The 18,560-nt window shown below is 43.3% G+C and overlaps 1 protein-coding gene across 1 annotated transcript in view; it reads right to left on the minus strand.

Moving 5' to 3' along the window:
* Positions 1 to 650: 650 nt before the first annotated feature.
* The window catches only part of PolrMT (mitochondrial RNA polymerase), a 69,020-nt gene continuing 51,110 nt past the window's right edge, over positions 651 to 18,560 (minus strand). Inside the window, exons 25-33 of the mRNA XM_050168443.3 lie at positions 16,804 to 16,881; positions 15,740 to 15,928; positions 10,459 to 10,590; positions 8,832 to 8,878; positions 8,360 to 8,458; positions 7,591 to 7,663; positions 6,421 to 6,512; positions 2,136 to 2,215; positions 651 to 854 (exon numbers count right to left, since the gene is read on the minus strand). Coding sequence (XP_050024400.2) covers positions 805 to 854; positions 2,136 to 2,215; positions 6,421 to 6,512; positions 7,591 to 7,663; positions 8,360 to 8,458; positions 8,832 to 8,878; positions 10,459 to 10,590; positions 15,740 to 15,928; positions 16,804 to 16,881 — 840 coding nt within the window. The 3' untranslated portion in view covers positions 651 to 804. The remainder of the gene's footprint in view (positions 855 to 2,135; positions 2,216 to 6,420; positions 6,513 to 7,590; positions 7,664 to 8,359; positions 8,459 to 8,831; positions 8,879 to 10,458; positions 10,591 to 15,739; positions 15,929 to 16,803; positions 16,882 to 18,560) is intronic.

Below are 18,560 nucleotides of genomic sequence, written 5' to 3' on the forward strand. Positions count from 1 at the left end.
TACAGAGATACCAGGAGACACTTCCGTCCACCACATAATTCCCTTACTCGAGAAGATACCGTCGCGTGGCGACAGCTTCAAACTAATTCATTTCCCTGCCTCTTTTATCTTCACCTCTTCCACCCCACACAATATCCCTCATACTGTCCCTATTGTGGAGCAAAGCCCACAGTATATCATTGCACCTGGGAGTGCCCACACCCTCCGAGCTACTCCCCTATTCCTTCACCTTCCTCCTGGGAGACTGCGCTGACCAGCTCAGACCCGCAAGAGCAGCGGCGACTGATCCGGCGGGCACGCGGAGTGGCGTGAGCCAATGGGGCCCTGAACTAAGGGCTCCACCCTGCGAGGAAGTCGCCCAATCGCATGACAAATAAAACTTTTCTCTCTCTCTCTCTCTCTCTCTCTCTTCCGCCATTGCAGACAGACATCCAAAACGGCCACTGCTGAGTTCTGTTGCGAGATGTGACGTACACCACACCTCCATCAAAGTGTGACGGAGGCGAGATGCAAACAAAGTCTTGCTTATAAGGTCCTTGTTTGAAGTGTCAAATTTTACAAAAGCTATGTGCCAATATCAAGCATGTGTTTTAAGGACAGGTAGGAAGGTAAGTAGGTAGGACCGGATATTCACAACAGCAACCACGAGCTCATTAACAATGTAAGCACATTTATTTAACAAATATAACATTTTTTCTTAATTTACAGGCTACTTACATATATTATGTACATAAGAACAAGGCTGTGCGCATGTATTTGCCGTACATTTTGCCATATCGTCCAACATAGATGCAGCACTGTGCCTTAACTAAAGAAGTACACAGAGTCCAACACGTTTTCCAACTTGAAGGAACCTGGAAAGCGAAAAAAGTATTCCAAGTAAGCACAATTATGGTCTACAGTGTAATGTGCATGCACAATAGGATATATGCTATCATTATAAACAACATCAGCCTAGCTATGTCAACTGAAAGACAGAGACTTCCCCAAATGACTGTTAACTGCCCCTATTTTGTCTCGGCTGACTCTAGTCAATGACTGCAAATTTTGCAACTTCATTGCACCTTTTAAACCTCGGCCGTCCTCGATTGCATTTTTCTTCTCTTGGCACCCATTCTTATTTTAACCCAGTTAGTATCTTCTCTATGCTTTACATGGCCTGCTCAACAAAAAAATTTTTTTTTCTTGGTCTCAGCCAGAATATACTGGCTAAACTTATTTGCTACGTGATCAACACCACTGTCTTCTTGTCTTTTAATGTCGTGCATATCACTTTTTGTTCCATCACTCGTTGGCAATACTCTACTACTAAAGGCAGCATGACAGCAAAAGGATGTCAAAATTGAAGTTGTTGGTACACGAATGAGTGAAGAACAAACTGCATAAAAAGGCAAGGAATGTCTTGCACTCATGTATGTCTTTTGCTGACGGCACCTTCTGCACAGATTGTAGTAGTCGGCATATCATTGGCATATCACTGTAAATTATTGCCTCATTAATTCACTTTGGGAATCTACACCAATTTACAGCATTCATAGCTTCATACTCAGGCAGTCATGACAGTTACAAAATCCTTGGCATTGTGCAAATGTTTGTGTCTGAACAGTTAGTAATTTGTAGCTATGCTCCCTTTCATACTTGGCAGCTATTGATGCAAAAGCTAAGCAAATAATGTAGTCACAGCAGCCTAACTCTGGGCATTTTGCAGCCAAGTTATATCTGATGCCTAGTCAGAAACAACTAACTTGTATAGTATTACAACTGCAACTTACGGATGTAATTTTACATCAAACCACATATTATTTGTGCACCTCTGTGCTTTACGTTTACTATGTCTCAATACTGCTATGTTTTTTTTACTGTTTAAATATAATTGTGTTTTAATTACAACTGCAAGCAGTGTACAGGGGCCGTGGTGGTTGCAGAAATGTGCCACTCTGCCCATTCGACAGTACAAGGGCCGAGATCTGCAATGCCTTTCTTGCAATAATCACATCATATTTTGCAACATAAGAGTTTGAATTTATGATGCATACCTAAGCCATGAGTGCAAGCAGTGAAAGGACTCCCTCTAGCCTTCGCAGCGTTGCCTGCTAGTGCGTACGAAGGCGAGTACATATTAAGCCTCTACTTGCCTTTCTCGGGAATCTGCGTGATCACCTTGTTAAGCTTCTGCACTGCCAATTCTGCCAGTCTACTGACTCCGGCAACCTCGCTGCATGAGGAAATAGAAAAGGTCCAGAAACAAAGATTATGATCATCGTGCATCAAGCACTAAAACTAATACAACATTCAGACAGCCAAACTTATCTACAGTGAATGCACTTCACCACTGTGAATGTCTTTTTGGTAACGTGCTGCTACACAGGAAAGAAAATTGCCATAACTGCGAGTCGGCCTAGTTGGAACAGATTCATCTTAAAACTTTTTGTGCGCAAACAAACAGGGACGAAGAATAGGGGCAACACAAGGACGAGGAGAGCGTTCGTCCTTGTGTTGCCCCTATTCTTCGTCCCTGTTTGTTTGCGCACAAAAAGTTTTAAGATGAAAATTGCCATATGGAATTGATGACAGCACCGATGAATAAACCAGCCAGCCCATTATATAATTGGTATTTAAGGCAATATGTGCAAAAATACATTATCAATCGTCATAAACCAAACAACTGAGAAATGTGCAGCATTTTCGGAAGTGAAGTGCTGAGAGTTACTAAGTGTGAACGGTTTTCATTGGCAGTTTCCATTGCAAATGGCATGGGAATGCGTATCGCATTCGAAATCCAGAAAAAAAAAAATGTGTTTTCAGAATTAGGGCTGACCCTACATTGAATACCGTTTTATTCATTCAGAAGCACTCCTAAAGAGGCCACACTTCTATGTAGCAAAGCAAATTTGACAAACACACTCCCTGGCGAATGCATGTCACTAAACCTTTGTGCGACAGCCCATGAAAGACACTAATGGCGTGTTCACACTGAGAAACTCCATCACACAAGGAGCTGTGAAATGCTCGTTGCCACCTGCCAACTCTCACGAGATGCCTGAAACTTGCCAGGGTATCAAAATGAAACTGAACCGAAAACTTGGAAAAAAAACACATTATTTTTGCTCAAACTGAAACTGAACCAGAACATTAAGATTTTTTTCGCTCCGAAGTGAAGCCGAAAAGAAAAAGTAATAGTTTTCATTTCAAGCTGGCCACCTTTTCTGGGGCTTTTCATCCACACATTGCCTACACTTTTCGCTCAAGTATGCTACCTCATTTGTAAATGCCCACCACCTTCCTCTGATTTTTAGAAGTAGCTGCACCATTAGTACAGCTTTCAACGTATTGTGATGGGGGACCGACTAACAATACACTCATAAGCGTTTGAAATTGATGACTGTCAAAAAGCTTTCCAAAAGTCGGAGTCCTACATATGATCGTCCAAATAAAGAAGCACCTCTCTAGCTGGATGGCGGCTTATAATTGCAAAAGTTGAAGTAGGTGCAACAGAAATGACACATTGATTCCAACATACACTTCCAAAACATGATTTTTAAATCGAAGCTTTTTTTGCAGATTATCTCTGGTGGTTAAAACACGTTGGCGGGCTAGTTGGTTAGAATCCATGGTAAAGTGCATAAGCGCGACTGTATGAGGACGTACAGTCGCGGGTACCACCTGACCACCTGCCCACTCGCGGGCAACCGCCTGACCTATGGGTCAGGTAGTTGCAAATGTTTTATTTACAATAAACAGGTCTGCCCATTTGGCAGCGACACTCTGTGGAGAAATTGTAGAGAGAAGGGGAACTATGATACTATAGGGCAACTTAAATTGTGCAGAGAATGACAACTCGCAGAAAGATTCTACAAGACTCGAGGATCTCCATCCTGGATGCAGCCCCCCTCTTGACTTCTTCCATTGCTGAAAACTTAAGGGACGGAAGAGGGCTGCAGGTAGAATGGTTATTATCTAGTGTTAGCGGTGGCTGTGCACACCTACACAAGGCGGAAGATGTTGACTAGATTTCCTTTGTTGCACCTCAAACAGCGATCTGTAGATGTGTCTGGTCTGCTATGACAGGAAATCTGTCCTTTGGAATAGTGTGCCAGCCTCACAGGTGTCAAAGCAGTGCTTATCCTTACTCTCCTTAGGCAAGATTTTGCTGGTCCTCCGTGTTCCTGCCGAATAGGATACAGGGCCACATTCAGAAAGTGTTTCATTCGTAAGTGCTCTTTGCCATTGGCTGGTCGCATTTGCTCACGTGTCCAGCATGAGGATTGGCTGAAATTCTCTTATGAACAAGTCTAGCATACTTTTTGTGAATATGAGTCTAGGGCCCGTATTCCTTTGTTAGCGCCAATTAAAAACAAGCAACTGAGCAAAAAAAATGTGACTAGGCTCTTGGCTAGAGATAATATGAACGAAACAAGCCATCAAGGCTCTCTCTGGATCTTTAGTCAACGTCAGCTAGATTCAAGGCTGTGAGTGGGCCCTTCGAACAAGACCACGTATGTACTAGTCGCATCTTATAGCCTGTCCTCATTATCACTCCTCATATCCCTCTTTTCTCTCCTCTTTTCCGTTCTTCTGCACAGAAAAGTAGCAGGTTAGAGGACCTCTCTGTGTTTTCTGAATAAACCACATCTCTCTCTCTCTCTCTATAAAGCTTTGCTTCAAATAGATTTGAGCATTGGTGTTGGATCTGCATAATTCTTTTATAACTACTAACTACACGCAGCCAGAAGAACACTCATAATCTTTCTGTGCAGCTTAGCAGCAGCATCGAGATTTCCTTCCATTTCTTTTCTTTACTTTTAAACGTGCTGTTTTCCTGATTACTGTTCGGTTATGCAAATGAACTCGAACCGGTTTGAACCACTAATTTTTTGCACTGGCACTGAACTAGAAATTTTGCCGAGCCAGGAAGAAAACCAGCATGAAAAATGTTGCGGTACAGCGCTCTACTTCTCACAGGTTTGTTCTGAATTCATGGCTGTAGAGCAAGACTATTTCGTATGTGTCAATGAAAAAAAGTACACTGCAGACACAACACAGACATTATATTACGTAAGCAAATACAGTAACGAACTCCTATAAAAATCACAAATCGTACTCGCATCTTGTTTGGCTCCATGCCACATTACCATTGTAAACACTTGCACTGCAGCTAATGATAGTATGCAAGCCGACAACATTGTGCTGATCGTTCTCACAGCTACAGCGCATGCGCAACTGTACTGCCGGTTTCAACTATACTCCACGTAGTGCAAGACAATGTTCGCGCTCACCAACTGCATTGCCCCATACCAACGTATACCCAGCGCAGAATAAACTGCATTCTCTCTTTGCAGACCAATGAATTTCGCAATGGGCTGGAATAACCACACTCATTTTCTCCAATGCAAGAATACAAAGAAAATAAATGCTATGTACTCACAGTGAAAGCCCGATTCGGCTTCTGCCAACAAGGGAAACACATACACACGCTTAATCCACAGCTATTTTAATGCACATACTGTCCATATACTATACAGTGCGCTTGTCTTGCAGACTTCTCTTCATGCGAAGCATGGCACACGTTCAGAAAACACCAGCAAATGACATGACTGGCCCCGCCTGCGCCATATGCAAAATGGCTAGCCGGACGTCTACAAGTGAGATCAGTTTCCGCCCTTATTCCTTCCGTTCTCTCGTAATCTCTCGCAATGCTTTCTTTCCTTTTTTTTTTTTTTTTCGGTGACAAACATCAATCTCTCACCAAATGGTGTGACGAGGGCTTTTTTCTGTCATGCGTCATCGCGCAACACAGATGTATCGCTCGCTGATGTTTTCACCGACCAGAAATTTTCCGGGAAGAAGGGTGAAATGTGCTTGTTCAAATAATGCTAGTGTCAGAAGGGCAAATTTGGTCTTGACATTGAAGAGGTTCACTGAAGAGCGGCAGGTACCCAGCGGCTGATGCTGGTACAACAATCAGTTTCAAATCCGGTTCCCTCAGCACAGCAGTTCGATGCACTACCCATTAGACCACGGGCTACCCTGTGACCCAAGTTGGCGGGGAAACGGTTAGAGACACAGATAAGTAGATAACCCACAGAAAGTGCATGAACTATCCTAAGAATGCTAATAACACCAATTTTGGTGCTTTATGTGCCAAAACCACAATTTTATTACAAAGTACGCCATAGCAGGGGACTCCGGATTAATTTTGACTACCCATGTTCTTTAACGTGCACCTAAATCAAAGCAACAAGTGTTTATGAATTTGCCCCCATCAAAATGTAGCTGCCAAAACCAGAATTGAATCCGTGACCTCAGTGGCTTTAATTTGTGCCCTAATAGACGTTGCCAATACATTCCAATAATTTCATGGAGACTGTATACTTGAAGCATAACACTAATGAAACTCGGCATGGCCCTGCAAGCTCTCACCTCTCTTTGTAGCCGAATGTGCGCACAAAGTGCTTTGACAAATCCTCGAGGATGGGCTCACTGTGCAAGGCCACAAACTGCTCCCTGCACATCTGCACAAGCGTAAAGATGCACACATTTAGTGCCTTCTGCATAAACATTCGGGCCAACAAAGAGATTAAAAAAAAAAGCCAATAGGGCAAAAATGAATGACATAAGAACACGAAGAAATGAATTTTGAAACGCATGTGCCACTTTAATATATACAATAGCAATCACTGAAGAGGGCTCTGCCATTTTTTGCTTAACTAGAGTAGTATTATTACTATCATCATTATTATCGTAACAGTGCACTACTTTCAAGTGATGCACTAACCAGCGCCATAACTGAAGACAAAATGGATGCAAGAGCATTCACTGATAATTTACAGGACCACCTTACGATGCCATCAAAAGAAAAGGAGAGAAAACAGACACAGAAGTGTAGGGCAAGAAATAAAGCTGATAAAATTAAGAAATACTATGCAATACAATGCAGTATGATGTAAATTGAGTCTGAATTGTGATATAGGCTTGGGGAGGCATTCAAACTGCAACACAAGATTTTTTTATATATATAATCGTGTAAGTTAAAGCATTATACACTAAAAGAACAGCAGCATTGTTATTGAGCCTTCTCTAAATTGTTAAACTGGCTCTCCTGGAAAGGTGTTTACCATTCTAATGGCAAATACAATGAACCAACTTACCCAACAATGCATCCTGCTATTCTAATGGCAGCACAGCCAATCTTCAAATCAGCTTAGAGTGTCTTGTCAAATAGAATGTGTAAATGCGAACTCCTCCCCTCCCAAACCCCCCATTCCATTAATTATGAAATCCCGAGCAACAACTATATCATACCAGCATGGACTCACTGGACTTTGTTCTTGAACAATTACTGCAGCTGTTATTATTACTCAGTCAAAAGTATAATGTGAAGGTCGCTTGTGAATCCAGATTATGCAGCCTAGTGAAAATACTGGAAGCAAATTGTACGAGCCTTCAACAGTGCTGGCACATTTTCAGCATGCAACTAGTTGTAATTTTCTACTGCATGAAAAAATAAAAAAGAAGATATAGTAATAATAACAATGATGATGGTGATGATGATAATGATAATTGTTCAAGAGACAAAATTCTCACACATACCTTGTTCATGATGTCCACCGTATTTGGATGAGTCCAGTAGCAGTCATGGACGGACACAAATTGAATTCCTGCCCTGAAAAAGTGTAAGATTCCTTTCTTGCCTTTTTTTTTCTTTTTAATTAATCTTCTCACCACCACACTAGGCTGGGCACAGTGTTGACCAAAGCATGTTTTCACTAAACTATTAACTAAACTTCACTAGACAGTTCACTAAACTACTGTGACCTGGCAACTCTAAACTGGACAATTATGAGAACACCTTTCACTCATACACTGGCATTCTAGTCAAAAGTTTACAGCCGTATATATTACTGCTGAAGCTTTGTGTGGCACAGATATTAAAATTTCAGCTTCCCACATTTTTTTCTCCATTCAAGATGACAGCACAGCCCACTTATGGTAATTCAACATTGACTAGTCAACCATGGAACATGGCACAAGCTGTTACAATTCCCACTTGGCATCGAGCTAGACATGAGGTCAACATAGAAGCAAGATAATCACAGCAAGAAATAATAGTATGAATTACCAAAAATAAAAGGTAAAAGCAAAATCCACCACTGTTAATGGTGCAACCAACTTCAGTCACTCCGTATATAAATAATTAGTACTGCATCCAACCTTGAGGACAATCAAATATAATTACAAAGGCAGAAGGAGCCGACAGTCATGAGAAAATCTGATGAGAAAGCTTACAGATGAAAAAAAGAAAAAGAGAGTGAGAGAACAGGACTACAGTTGACAAACCAGCGAAACAAAGAGAACTCACTTTTGGCAGAAAATGGCTGTCAGCATCATGTGGCTTGAATCAAGCGAATGGATAAAATTAGGAGGGAAGCCATTCTTCTGCTTCATCACATTAGGCCTCCTGAGAGCAAGCAAACAGGGTAACATCAGTGCAGCACCGTAGCAAGTTAGTAGTATGCATGAGGAAATGTTTCCAGCATCCAAACAATTACTGCTAAACTTTAGGAACAAGTTTTTGCCATTACTCTTGTTATCCTGTCCACACCATATGTCAGAAATGCTAGGGCAAGAGAATGCTCCACAAGAATAAAGCATGGCCAACCAAATTTTATATTTATTCCTGTATATGTATCTAAATTCGCTATATCTGTGTTCTTTATATCGAGGTTCGACTTGTATAACCAATTTAGCCAAAGCAATACTTCGTTATAGTTGGCCTGTACACAAGACCAACTTTCACAATACAAAGGCTGCACTGTATTTGAGCAACTTACTGGTGCATTTCGAAGATAGATCGAAACTCGGGGCTTATCCTGTCACCCTGGAAGAAACAGAACGGAAAGAAGACTATGAAGCAATGCTCCACAGAAAACAACATCGCACAGAAAGAAGTCACTGCAGTGCTGTATGGCCACTTTCATGTTTCAAGGCTATCATATTTGTGAACGGCACAACAGGCATGAGATGGACAAAAGGAATGGACACACATACGAACACTTCTAACTAAAGCGAACACACCCTCTTTGTTTATACGCTGAACTATGTCGCATGATTCTAATGTGTGCAGACAAGACGACTACCACACTGTTACACCAGAAAAAAGAACATAAATTAAAGGGCTGTAAAGAGAAGAATAAGTTAAACTGCATTTGTAAATGACACCTTGCAGGATTCCCAGAGCTTTACAGCACCGTCAACCATCATTTACATCATTCTGTTTGTTAACTTATCGCCAGATGGCGCTGCATATTTATAAGATATAAAAGGGAGTACGTTGTAAGTTTAAGGGGGACAGAGGCAGCTGTGGAATGAGCGTGACGAACAGTACCAGGAGCCTGCCACGGAAACACTGTGGTTTGAACTGTGAGTTGACATGTGAGGTTGTATTTTAGAGCGCAGTTCTTAAGCACCTGTTCGTGGGTTGAGTTTGAGAACCGGATTGTGTTTTCTTAAATAAACTTTCAGTTGGGAGCGTGTGCACCAGTGTGTCCAATACTTTTGACCTTCCCATGTGCTTTGTGCCAGTCACAACTGTGCATAAACACCAAGTCGTCCTGTTCCCTATCTTATTACTACTCCACACTATCAATCGTTTGCCAAATTGGAGAGTCAGCACAGTGACCACGAGTGTTTCTTTTCTCCTTTTTTGCAATAATAAAGGTGGTTGTCTTTGTAAAAAGTGATGCACAGCCTTAAGTGAAATGTCGTGCAAAGTGTTGTGCATATCAGTACACTGAAGAAACCCAAAAACATCTAAAGCAACTGATCAGGTTTTCCTTTATACCAGAGTCAGAGAAATTCAAAACTGTACTCTCAGCAGACAAAACTGCTAGAATCACTGATGAAAGCAGGCTTGTTCAAAGAAATGGAAGGCAGTGCAAACAGAAAAACAAACCAAAAAATGTTAGCTTTCGCACTTCGCTGGCCCAAATGTACAATGTTGAGGTTACCCCCCCCCCTTCATTTGGGAAGGGAGCCTGCAGATGGCACAAGAACGTAAATGTAATTAGGGTTAAGACGAGAAACTCAATAGTCTGAAGATAAGTCCGCACCCATAACAACGGATCTGCACACAACATACTTTTGGGTATGACAGACATACTTCTCACATGGTTTTGTCAGCCAACATGATTCCGTCAACAAATTCTGCTTATAACAGACCTGGCTGTAACATACTATTGGTTAGATTAGATAGCAGTATATACACGTACATGCAAAGTTCTGCTGTTTCACAACACATTGTGGCCCTGACTTTGGATAGAACAGGCTTAGGATATACGTAACAGACTTCTCTCATTGAGTTACTATGGCTTGTTCTCATGAGCAATGACTATTCTTTACTTAGTCAGAAAGTCACGTGGGCGCACTCAAAAGAGGGGAGTGCTAGAAGCAGTCACTCACATAAGAGACTGGGCTCTTCACCGAAGTGGGCTTGTGGTATGGCTGGATGACGGGAAGTCCCAACGGAGTCACCCACGAGACAGGCTGACAGCACACGTACGAAATCATCTTGGCGCACGTGGTAAACCAGTCCTAAGGTCATCGGAATGTGAGGGAACAAGCAAGAAATGTGGTCACAAAAATAGCTCCTCCCAGTAATCTCAGTTACCACTATCTTGCATCATCTAACTCGATCGTGTGCCTATAAGTTTCCTATCTAATCACACAGCCTAACCATAATGCTCCCTACAATCATCTAGAGTGCGAGGAAAAAACTATGAAGTTGCGCATAAGGCTAGCTGAGATGGGTGGCGCAGACAGCCACAGAAATAAAACTCAGTCGCTTGCGAGTAACCAGGCAGAATCCTTGGTTTCCGTAAATCCACACAACATGATCCCTCTGTTCAATGGAACCGGTTTGAATGAGTAGCCACCGGACAGGGTTGGCCAAAAGAGAAATGGGCTACAGCTCTCAGCCTATGTCTCGATGGTGAAACGTTTGGTCAATTGTCTCCAGAGGACTCGCTCAACTATGACGAGACCAAACTAGCATTGCTACGTTTCAGGTTTACGGCGGATAGTTACAGCAAAAAAGTTTTGCCACAGCAAGCCTCAAGATGGAGAGACTGGTAAGCAGTGTGCTGCTAGACTACTTAGCTTGTTGGACTGGTCGGTCGAACTCTCCAAGGAAGGAAAGATTTTTGGTGCGGTCCATGACTTAGCTGTTGTAGAGCAGTTCAAGAATAACTGCCATAGCCAATTAACGCTGTTCTTGCGCGAAATAAATTGCAGAACAGTGGAGTCAATCACAGAAACCACTGATAACTTTGTATTAATATCTGCCCGTCTTCAATTTTAGGCCAGCTTCAAACTTTTCTAGCTGCCCTGACTAAGTGCCAACTATTTTCACATACACCCGAACTTCCGGTCAGGCTTCAGTGCAGCGGCACAGTCGTTGCATGGATAAAGAGGCATAAAGCACGTTAATAACAGCAAACTAGGATTTCAGTGCAGTGCATGTGTGCGTCGGCATCAGCTAGCGGTTTCAGAGGGCGCTTTCGTGCTCGGTATACACTCATAGCTCTCAGTGCGTGGGCTAGCTCCACCGGCGTATCGCTGGCTTAAACTGTGCGCATGTGCGTGGGCCAGCAAATGCACGCATTTTTATTGTGAGAGGAAATTAAAATTAAGGGCCGTATTTGCTAACGATTATATTGAAAATCATGTCATACTGTCTCGCACGTCGCTACACATTCGATAGCACACAGATTGGCTGCTTGATGCGACGACTTATGTGACATAAATGCAATCTGTTGGAAAATAGGGCGCAAAGTCTGCGATCATTCTATGCTGCCAATCGAAGTGCAAGATAAGTGAGCGATATGAAGCAAAGGCTAGCCGACGGAATGCAGCCAGCTTCGACAGATGACGATGCAAGAGGTTGTATGTGTTAGCGTCTACCCAAGCCACTCGATCCAGTTCATCCCGGAACTTCATTTTACCTTTGTTTTAATACATACATGTAAAGTTTGCACAGCATTAAATGTGCATTGTAATGCATATAGTTCAGCTTCTACAACACTGCAGGAAGAGAAAACCAAGAGTGAATCTACAGACATCAAATCCAATGGGGTAGGTGCAAGCTGCCTGAACAAGAAGCACTTGTGGGTCACTGACGCTCAGATTGAGCATAATGCTATTCATGTAACCCTCTTTTTTTAAATGCCCAACCACGATGGGCATGACGCACGGTCGCGGTTGTTGAGTGCAGGGAGCTTCACAGCTGGTCGATGGCGACCGAGCATCGCGAAAAGTTGCAAGTCCATCCCGTGTCCAAAAAGAAAACGGAATGCAGTCTTCCTCCATCATTTTGACACGACGTAAGGCGACTAAACAAACAACACAAGCTGAATTTCACGACATGAAACTCGATGGCACAGGTAGCAACAAGGCAACGATGGGGAATGTTTTCCGCACGAATACTCTCGCACCCAGCTCCCCGAATGCTTCCTAAGGACTACGGCAGGGGGCACTCACTTTTTTGCAAAGTGTCCATTTGCCCACATTTAAGGAGAAAACGGTAGGCCACACCATAAAAGAGAATGAAATGCACATAGAAAGAAATCCAGTCAAGTGCTTCCTCTGTAATAAAAGTGGGCACGCGCCTTCCGACTGTCAGGTCAATTCAAAGAAGCCTTACTGCGACTATTGTAAATGGCCAGGACATGACACGTGGGACTGCAGGAAGAGGAAAGGTGCCACAAGCACTATTTCAGCCTGCTGTGTGTTGCTGAAAAACGAGGAAGAAAAGCAAAAGGTCCCGTGTATCACTGGAACCAAGTGCAGGAGCCAGAAACATGTCAAGACCGCCATGTTTTTTGACACCTGCTATTGCTCTGCCTGTAATGCAACATTTTGTTAAAGATGTCCAATTTGCAAAGTCACAAGGCCGTTTGAAGTCAAAGGGATGAAGTACAGGCAAATTTAAGCATAACCCATCATTTCCATGCTGGCTGAATCACCATACTAGCAGCTCGCATTTACACTAGTGCCAGATTTCCCTCCAGCAATTTTTGTAGCAAACTATGCATCTCGCCTTCTGACACCCTTGACTACATTCCCCTTCCCTTGACATCCTTTCTTAAGTTATAAATAGCAGTGCGTGAAAATTCAAGACTTTCACAAATAATGGATCGAACATTGCCCTCTTCGAATCAAATGATCGCTATTCATAAATACAAATGTTCTTGGAATAGTTTTCAAATATTTCAATATCGCCAACTGTGGCGATCAAGCATAAAGTAGGAGGAAAAGGTGCGATAAACTTCATCCCGGTGGAAATGGTAGGCATAAATGACATGAAGTTATGCAACGGAGCACGCTGCGTCACTCAAGGAGTCAAACGACCATCAAGTGCACTCACCAACGAGTCCCGAGTATGTGAATAAACTGCTTATTTGCTCATAACGCTCCATTGGTGCTTTTCAAAACCACTTCATTGCACTTGCCATGCAATGACAAAAACCTGTTAACATGAATATACTAGGATGTAAAAAATTGTGTTATACCAGGGGTGAAAAATGGCGGCTCATTATTTGAAAACTATTCGAAAAGTACACAATATTCAATTCAATTTGCTTTCCTTCTGGAACTAGTCGGTTGCTATTCAATTCGGTCTCGAAAATTGCTATTCGCACCCCCCTATTTATAACCCATCCTGTTACCCCTTAAGTCAGGCGATGCATGACACCGCAGCACATGAGACAGGTGGAGGAAAGGATGTGAACAGCAAAGACACAGAAGAAGAGAGAGAATTGAATGAGACTATTTTCTGGCACCTGCATACATGTACATATTGGTCCATTGAAATGCCTCAAGGTACCAACAGACATTACATAGGAGGGATGGGCAGGGGGAGTATCGATAAATCAAGGCTAATTACAGTAGACATTAAAACAGATAATGCATATGAAGAAGACAATGTCGAAACAAAAAGAATGTCAGTTAGCACATCATTGCATCGAACTTGATGCTAATCTAAAGCAAATCCATGTGAACAGGAAAAGCACAATGTGGTCACAAAGAAAGAAAATATAAATCGAATTGAACACAACACACTGGTATCAAAAAAACAAGAAACAAATTTGTATATGTTAAAGACATTCCTCAGCTTTGCTAAAAGCTCATCTAGATTCAGAACAGATAGAATTTTTTGAGTACAGTGGAACCCCGTTCATGCATTTTTCACCGGACCGAGGAAAAAAACGTAACAGCCGGGAAAACGCAACAGTGAGGAAAGCTCCGAAAATGAATGAAAAAAGTGCAGCTTCAACTATAGACAAATTATTTCCACAGAGTGCGCTTATAACTTAAAAAAGTCTAGAATGGTGGCTTGCCGTTTCTTTCGCTCGCTAGAAATCGCCACACGTTTCTCAATAGCCTGGAAGGCCGCATTGCTGTCAGCGTCGCTGTGAGGTGCGACGTACCTGCGGAGGAGGTCCAGAGCCGCGACGGCTTCTCCAAAGCTATGATTTGGCAACTCCCCGGCATCATGCGGCTCGTGCTCCTCGTCGTCACCGCGCCACGGCAATGGCAACGGACGAAGGAATATCCGCGGGAAATTTTGCTCTTTGGCGTAATTATGCTAACGTGCTAACGATTGTTTAGTATTGCTGCGAAGCGCGCGCGTCCGAGCAGCCTGGTTGCGCGCAGCGCGGCGTGGGAGAAATGTAAACAAGAGAGGAGAGCTGGCCCGATAGGCGGAGCAACACCAACTTCCCGTTTCACTTTAGCTTCACAAAGAGTGACGTCAGGGCCTCTCCTGAGTTTCCTTCCTCCGTGAGTCGACCCGTCCAACAACCACCTGAACAACCATGCGGTGACCGTAATCACAGTGATGATAGTGAGAGCATTTTTCACGAATGGCCACTTAGTGGCGGCCTCTCGAACTGGCGTGCGGCTTCTTGCAGCCAGTTCCATAGCCAAGCCCAGCCAAGCCCAGCCAAAACTCGTCAAAAGCCAAAATGGCGGTTGGAGCACGTTGCCTACTTTAGCCCAGGCGGGTTCGCGGTGCTAAGTTGCGACGTATCACGCGGGAACGTTTTCACAGCTACTACGTAACAGCGGGGTTCCTTATACATTGGATCCTATGGAAGCTATGCCGGGACCGGATGAAAACAACGTAGCAGCCGGGAAAACGCAGCAGTGAGGAACGTAACAGCGGGGTTCTACTGTACATGTTCCAGGCAGCATATTGCAAGAAAGAGAAGTGAGTGACCCAAGGAGTCATTCACCCCTTTTGATGATGAAAGGACATTACGCATTCACTGCCATTGCCCCGAATGGTGCTGGCTAGTACCCTTGGGGCTAGTCTTGTATACAAGAAAGTGGACAGGTGAACGGCCCCCATGGTAGCTCAATGGTGGAGCATGACACACATAATGCGGTAGATTCAGTTTCGGCTCCCACCTACAGCAAGTTGCTTTTTGTGTACTTTCATTTCCCTTTTCCTTGTTAATTCTACATTTCAATTAAAAAGGACAGTTAATTGCTTTTATGCTTTTCCTGGCCTCAATATCTGTTGGTTTCGCGTGATAGTATTCAAGAAAAAAAAATTGAGCCCCTCAGTTCTGCTCGCTCACCCCTTTCGAGGGACATTTGGTGCCACAGCAACAAAGCAAGAAGTGAATAATAAATGCAGTGCTGCAAAGAATTGCAGTCATTAGCGGCGCCATAGACTCACCTGTATCTCGCGTGTGGCAGTGAACATCTCCTGGAGGGACAGGAAGGTCTTCTGGACAAGGTAGTGGGCAGCTGCCCAACAGTGCTCCTGGGGGAAGTCATCCAAGTCCTTGAGCTGCTTCAGTATCTGGAGGTGGGCACCAAAGCGCGTCACGCCATACACCACCGTCATCACTGTCTGTTTCACCACCTGCAAGAGACGAGCACACATGTTTTGATGCAGTGTAATGCTAAACTTCAGAGGCAAAGGCTACGAGCTGTGAAACCTGAGTAGAATGCAGCATATACAGGTCCGTGCTTCTTTCTTGAAATCTCTATTGAATTTCTAAAAAAATTTATGAAGATAAGTCTACTATACCGAGGGAACAACTTCATACAAGCTAACAGCATGCATACTAAAAAGATCTTGCGCCAAAAAACAACACACACAAGAAAGACGACGACACCACGGGTGCTACTTCAACTGTTTAATGAGGGTGAAAGTACTCGGCATATATAGCCCTTCAAAACACCGCGCATGCGTACAAGACAACATGAAGTACAAAGTCTTATCAGAGTAGGCACGATAGAAACTTCAGCTCAACCTCGTAAAGAAAAAACCGATGTATCACTAACACAGTTCGGACCCGCTTTCTTGATGTAGAAGGCTTCCAATGTTTCACGCGATGTCTGATGCCTGCCTCTACCCAAAATCCTCGCATCACGGAACCGTGGAAAACAATCGGTGCAAGCCCAGCAGTGATCCACAAGTCGCTCACCTTAATTATTTTTTATACCTTTTGCATGTTCCCTAAGCCGGTCGTTCACACAACGCCCTGTCTGTCCAATATAGGATTTCCCGCAGGACAGAAATTCCTCTGTCTTTCTTTTGGTAGCACCCACACCAAAAATGAAAATGAATATTATATATCCAAAATACACATTATGTTTATGTTCAAATTATAAATTAAGAGGACTGCTTCAGATAGTAGCAGCCCAGACACACATAACGCAATCTAGTTTTATTATTTTTTATTTTTGCATTGTCTACAATATAATTAAGACAATAGCATCAAAACTTCTCACCTTCCTCTTGATGTGTCCTTCAAGCACCTTGGCAATGGGCAGGCCTTTGGCTGCATCTTTCTTTCTCTCTCGCTCAACCTGTGCAAAACACGTTAATTTCGTAACCGAGTTCAACATGATGTTAATGAAGTTCTTCAAGCTTCTGACAATGTACTAAAATGTTCTCAGCAGAAACACAAGCGAAACCCCCTTGACAAAGAATCGTTCAAATTAGCTTCACGCCCCTGTTTCTCAATTTGAATGCTGGCAGTGAATGACACAGGACATAACCAATATCAACACAGGGTGCATACACACATACCACATTAGAGCTTCGCAAGGTGCAGGGATTTGACAAAATTTGCTGGCATCTACTCTAAGCTTGCCATTCAACCTCATGACTTTAGCGCAAGTGTGCAACAAAGTCCGTTCTCCTAACTACCTGCTTGAAATTCATAAATGCTGCATTTGCCTAGTATGCCAGAGTTGCCATTCGCTGTAATAGCATGGAAAACACAGTATGAAACGGCGGAGGCGACGATTGGTTGGTTCATGTTATTTCATTTATTTTTCTTTATTACATTTTCTTGCTGTAGAGTCAATTACAGTAATTAACAAGTCAAAGTACCTACCCTTGTCAACTATATTGCCCATACAACAAGCCCCCTTAAGTGTTTTCCTTCAATTTCACTAACAGTTGCTCAACAAGGGAAGCCTGAGCGTGACGGCAATGTTATGAAATGGACGTCATCTTCATCAGGATGAGAACTTGGACAACAACAAGTACAAATTGCTTTGATGAAAACAATTCATGTGCAATCATGATCTATTACCGCAGGACTGTGTGCTCTCCCATCTGTGCATCCTGTTTTCTGCACTGAACAGTCAATTAAAGGGGGCATAACACCCAACTTTCAATCATGATATATATTGTGCGAGATAATCTTTATGCGTTCAAGAACATGTTGGCAAAATTTTAGCGCATTTGAGCCAGCACATGATTTGTAATTGAATTTTTTGTATTACACTTGAACGGCATAACAGTGGAGCGACACTGGCACGCTCCCGAGCCGTGGCATCACAGGGTGCATGCCTGCCGAGCGAGCATGTACATTGTATATTCCAGCATAGAATCAGTGTGCCAGCTGTGCGCGCATGCGGGAAACTTCTGCTTTGTTCAGTTTGCCATTGGAATTGTTCAACTTGTAGCGGCTGAAACAATGCCACCGCAGCACCTACATAGCGCTGATGGGTGCTAGAGCCAATGGAGCAAGGAGTGCTCCGTATCGTACTTTAGGCTCCCCAAGGAGCCAGTCAAACTTAAGGCTTAGAGGTTTAATGTGGGCAGGAAGGACTGGCGATTATCTGATGCTCTTGTTTTGTTCTCAGAACAGTTCACACGAGGCAGCTACAATGACGATTTGCACCTGCTCAACGAGCTTGGGATACCCTTGAAAAAGCTGAGGCTGCGGCCAGACGCGATGCCGACCATGTTCACGCGCACCAACCTATCCGGCAGGCAGCGCCCCAGCCAAGCGTTAACGTTGCTATTTGTTTTATGGATATCGGGTGCAACAAAGCAACTTCAAGTGAAGGTTCAGCCAAAGCGTACATCGCACCAAACCCTTGCGCCGCGGACACATGTGCACGGGCACTTGTTAACATATGCTGCATGCAACTACAGTGGGAAAAAAAAAAAAGAACTGGTGAGAACGCACGGCACCTTAACAAAATCGTAGTTTTGTTGAGTATGGATCCTAGAGAAATGCATGCCAGCA

The sequence above is a fragment of the Dermacentor andersoni genome, chromosome 3 (assembly GCF_023375885.2).
Source record: "Dermacentor andersoni chromosome 3, qqDerAnde1_hic_scaffold, whole genome shotgun sequence".
Classification (NCBI taxonomy): Eukaryota; Metazoa; Arthropoda; class Arachnida; order Ixodida; family Ixodidae; genus Dermacentor; species Dermacentor andersoni.